The sequence below is a fragment of the Papilio polytes genome, unplaced genomic scaffold (assembly GCF_000836215.1).
Source record: "Papilio polytes unplaced genomic scaffold, Ppol_1.0 DF824047.1, whole genome shotgun sequence".
NCBI classification, from domain to species: domain Eukaryota; kingdom Metazoa; phylum Arthropoda; class Insecta; order Lepidoptera; family Papilionidae; genus Papilio; species Papilio polytes.
In genome coordinates, this window is record NW_013525157.1 from 5,190,117 (window position 1) to 5,195,236 (window position 5,120).

Genomic DNA, 5,120 nt, shown 5'->3' on the forward strand with positions numbered 1-5,120 from the left:
GCATGTTGAATAATGTTAAATCATACTAATATTATAAATGTGAAAGTTTGGATGGATGGATGGTTGTTTGTTAGAGTTTGTAGCCGAAAAGGCTGAACGGATGAAATTTGGCATACTAGAGGATATTCTGGAATAACACAAAAGCTACATTCTTTTGTTTTTATTAATACCACACGGACGTAGTCGCGGGCGGAAGCTAGTTTCATATATTGCTAGCCACTTCGTTCACGAGAAATTAAACACATAGCCTATGTTACTCAGTGAAACGTAGCTTTTTAATGTCGAAAGAATTTTTGAAATTGGCCCAGTAGTTTTTGAGTTTTCCCAACATTTTTAAAAATACAAATCATACCTCTTTATATTAGTATAGATTACCTTGATTAGTAAACCCTTTTTCGCTGCCGCTTCCTTCGCGCTTTTAGTGAGGTCCCCGATAGTGGACTTGCCGACGTAAGTCAGGTCTTCAAATGTGTTCTTGCTGACGGCGGTTGCAGTTTTGCTCGCTTCCAGCGCGGTTTTGGACGCCTCTTGAACACTCTTGGAAGCCTCTTCTGCGGCTTTCTTGGCGTGGTGTGTCAGCTAAATTTTTTTGCAAATTTATTATGAAGTATACGTAGCTTTATGCAAAATTATATGTATTTTTAATACTAGCATAAATTTATTTGTTACCATCTGCTATTAGGAGCAACATCATATCTACTTATATGGATCTATTCGCCTAAGTCTACGTATTTTTCTAAAGTGAAAAATTTCGCATTTGCATAAAAAGTGCGTAAGATTTCCTGTAATGGTCTAAGTCTAAGCGACTATTATCGGTAGTTAATAATGAATTATGTGAAAATGGAAGGTGTGGATTAAATAGCTGGAGGTAATAATGTGTTTTTTCGCAATGTGTTTTTGTGTAGCAATACTACTCTGCACTCTCAAATAATATTTCAGAAATACCTGTTGGAAAGGAGCAAATATTTTCATATCGTCTTCAGCCGCTTTTCCTTTCTTCCATTTTAAGTTAAAATAAAATAAAAAAAATGTAATAATAACATAAACAGCAAAGATTATTTAAAAAAAAACTTAAAATGTTGGAAAATTGTGTATCATGTTGTGTATATTATTTAACAATTTTTAGATCTTTTTTTATTTAATTAGAGTAGCATTATATTCTACTACTTTTATTCAGTTTTGTGGTTAGTTATATTCTGTTTATACTCTAAAATAAAATTATAATTGTATTACCTTGTCCATATGCGCTAACAGTCCTTCCTGGCTGCTCTGTCGGGTAGTTTCACGGACCAGCTCTTTGGCCTGAGCCGCGAATTGCTCCAAGAGAGACGTCTGTGACGCTTGTCGCGAGACACCACTGCTCTTGTTCTGTGTGACATTTTAGATAATCACAAATCTTATCCAACAGGCTAAAGTCAAACAATTGCAAAAAATGTAAATCGTTAAGATCCCTCTTAGTGTGTATCCGTAGGTTAGGACAATTTAACGAGAATATCCATTTTTTTAAACGTTCAAAAAAACAAACATTGAGCAAAAAAACCCACAATAACTGTCGTGCGCCTAAAATACTACTAGAATGTTGTGACGTCATTGTCCCTATATTCGCTTAAATGTCACTTCAATGTAAACAACAAATTATTATGTTTGTAGGCTTACTCTTTGCCCAAGAGCATCGAGCACTGGTAGAGCGGCCATCTTGTGAAACTATCAGTTTGACTTGAGTTTGAGTCGCAATGGGCTGCGCACGCAGCCACGTGCTCGGTGGACGTCAATTCAATATCTTAATCGAAACATATCGTAACGATTTGTACTTCTTTAGCGGAAATATGGATTGTCATATTGGGGATTACAAGAACACCAACTATTAAAACAAGACAAGACGTCCACAGAGCACGTGGCCCCATCGCGACTCAAAACGAACTGACAGTTTCACAAGATGGCCGCCCTTCTAATGCTCGGTGCTCGTCATCGGCAATGAGTAAGCCTTATATGTTATTTACCTATGTTATGTTAAGAAAAAAAGTACTGCGCTGGAGGATTAGCGCAACACGGGATTGCCAATTACGTTCCGTCCCTATCTTACATCTGTCAATGTCATTCAGACATGTTGGAATAGTGCGCCATTCTGGCGGTAGGCAGTGGTCTAAGTGTTTTAAGTTAATTACGTTTTTACAATAACATTAATAGCGTAAAGTTATGGTATTTACCTTGGTGTAGTGTTGGTGCGTTGCGTGCGCTGGGTGCGGTTGTTGCGCGGGCGTGAGGGCGCGCTCGGTGTCGCTGGCGCTGCCGCTGTCTTGCGCGCGCTGGCGGCTCACCACTGTCTTAGGCGTCGTAGTCGAGTTCGAGTCCGACTCGCGCCCGAAGCTACCGCTGTCCGTGTCCTTTGTAACATTACATTCATTTGCTTAAGTCCTAGTATAGTGTAGTAACGTTCATTCATCACTTAAGAAGACAATCAGTGTAGGATTCTAATACTATATGTACAGTGAAGAGAACCATTTGAGGACTGCAGAAGTGAGAGACTTTAATTAAAGGTCATTTTCCCCTTTTATCAACACTTACACAATTAGCAAAAGTTTTCCTAGAACATAAGGAATGGAGAACAGAAAAAGTTGATAAAAGTTTTATTTTATTGAAAAAAGGAAGCAAGACCTGTAAATAAGTATATATAGATTAGACTTACGCTTTTTTTGACGGGTACTGGATGTGAGTCGAGAGTTTTCTGATTGTCTATGGGCGCCTCATCGTCGGAGGCGTCACTGTGCTCCGAGCTGGAGGCGGAGGGCGAGGGGGAGGTGGAGGCGCGCCCCTCCTCCTTGCCCTCCTCCTCCCCAAACATCAAAGATGATGGAGGACTGTATACCTGAAACAAATTCAAATTTCAAATGCAGATTCAAAAACCAAAAAAAAAAATTCGAAAGCATTGATGCAAACCTAAAATGTTAAAATTTATTAGTATAACTAGCTGTTCCCATGCGACTTCATCCGCATAAAAATATAAAAATTTCATTTTATTGTTCACATTTGTCAAATTATCAATTGTTAAACCATGGCAACCTTGCTTCCTTGATGTTAGCAACAACTTATGGTCTCTTTCCCACATTAGGGTTTTTATCCAAAATATTTACCCCTAAGTTTAACTGCGTGAAAATATATAGCATAAAGCGTGACGTAAGTGTAGGGCTTTTTATTAAATAAAGAATTATTCAAAAATATGCTGTAATTGCTGACATCTAAGGCAACAAAGAAGTGTGTGTTTACGCTTTATTATAATAGTATAGAAGTATAGATGTATCTGTGCTAATCGTAGTGTTCTTTAAGTAGTTAAAGTCTACTTACTGTTTTAGGATCTAAAGATGATGACAGCGTCATTGGCACTTGCACTACTGCGTTATACGTCTCCCCAATAACATGTTGGTAAGGGTTGCCGCCTAAAAATAAACAAAACAAATAAGAGACAAATACTGTTGATAAATAAATAATAACTTTAATAATGTAATTTGTATCAAAATACCTGGAGATAAATCCGAAGACGCTATCTCTGAGACGAAATCGCTAAGAGAAGAGTACGAAGAACTTGTACTTTCCGCTGCTTCGGAATCCGAACCACTTTCGTCTGTTAACATGAATTATACTAATATAATAAATGCGTAACTTATTATGGATGGGTATTTGTTAAAGTTTGTAGCCTATACTGATGAACGGATCTCAACGAAATTTGTCAAGATGTAGAGGATAGTCTGCAAGAACACATAGGCACACTTTTTATTTATTTTTTTAAATTCCATGGGGAGAGAGTTGAATACAACAGCTAGTCATAAATTTGCCCTTATCCCTTTCGGAGGGTCGGCACAGTTTGTGCTGCTCTTCCATTCATTTCTATCAGGCGTCATATCTGAATCCACTCCTTTCTTAAGCACCCAATCACCTCCTCACCTCCTCTTTCACACAATCCATCCATACTTTTTTCGGTCGTCCTCTTTCTTTGTAGCCATCCACATTTATTCTTAACAATTTCTAATTTATGTCCCCATCGTCTCGTCGCACGGCATGTCCATACCATGGTAACCTTTTGCTTCTCAATTTCTCCACCACTGGCGCTACTTTCAAACTTCCTCTAATTTTTTGTATATTATAAGGTGGCAAACGAGCAAGGGGCCACCTAAAACCGCCAAAATGGCGAAGCGACCGCTGCCCATACACATCCGCAATAGCGTATGCATTGCCTACCCTTAATCGACGGAGGAGGAGACGCACATAAAGAAGATATTTCCTCTTCCTATGCATCTCCTCCATCGTCAAATCCACGTTCCCTTTCCATCCTATTCTTATGATAAAAAGGGTGGGAAGAAAATGGACTTAAATTGGGCCTTCGGCACCACACTCATCAGACGAAACGCGGAATTGCTGCCACTTCACGCCTGTCTTCTGTATGGTCGTGGCATTGCACCGGACGAGCCGACGCGAAGATGTTAAAGCGGGCCCTACCACTGTTAGCGGGCTCTACCACTGTTTACACACATTCTTACCTTTATCCATTCTTGTCACACCACACATCCATCTTAACATACGTATCTTAGCCATACGTATACGGTATCTAGTATTGACATAATTAAGAATAGAGGCCTTAGTGAACGCGGCTCACGTGCGGTACGCAGTTAGTACGTACCAGTGGGCTGGTTGTCGTGGCGCTGCAGCTGGCGCAGCGCGCCGTTCAGCGAGCTGCCGTCGTCCCAGACGGCGAAGCGCACCGGCTGCAGCTGCTCCGCGAACCACTTCGCCTTGTCGCCGATCTGCCGCGGCTCCAGCACGCCCGTCTGCACGCGCAGGAACGCCACGTTGCACGGCGTCAGCGACCACTCCGCTAGGAACTCCACCGCCTGGACAGATGTATTGTAAAGGAAAACTAAAAAGTAATAAATATTCGCCGAATCGACTCCACGCACCTGGGTTCTAGCAAATTTATTGAGAAATGAACTCGTCCTAGGCCGCGACCTCAGGAAGCTGTTGATCTGGAAGGCGACGACTGGACGAGGGTAGAGGCGCAATGTTCGCGTGTGCTCCATAAAGTTCGCCAGCACGTTTTGCGAATTGAAAAATCGCACCTGTAATATACA

At 40.8% G+C, this 5,120-nt stretch overlaps 1 protein-coding gene across 1 annotated transcript in view; it reads right to left on the minus strand.

The window, feature by feature from the left end:
• The window catches only part of LOC106100362 (MAP kinase-activating death domain protein), a 26,585-nt gene that overhangs the window by 9,096 nt on the left and 12,369 nt on the right, over positions 1 to 5,120 (minus strand). Inside the window, exons 11-19 of the mRNA XM_013279190.1 lie at positions 4,950 to 5,108; positions 4,673 to 4,883; positions 3,518 to 3,619; positions 3,343 to 3,434; positions 2,687 to 2,866; positions 2,208 to 2,384; positions 1,234 to 1,368; positions 946 to 996; positions 376 to 579 (exon numbers count right to left, since the gene is read on the minus strand). Coding sequence (XP_013134644.1) covers positions 376 to 579; positions 946 to 996; positions 1,234 to 1,368; positions 2,208 to 2,384; positions 2,687 to 2,866; positions 3,343 to 3,434; positions 3,518 to 3,619; positions 4,673 to 4,883; positions 4,950 to 5,108 — 1,311 coding nt within the window. The remainder of the gene's footprint in view (positions 1 to 375; positions 580 to 945; positions 997 to 1,233; positions 1,369 to 2,207; positions 2,385 to 2,686; positions 2,867 to 3,342; positions 3,435 to 3,517; positions 3,620 to 4,672; positions 4,884 to 4,949; positions 5,109 to 5,120) is intronic.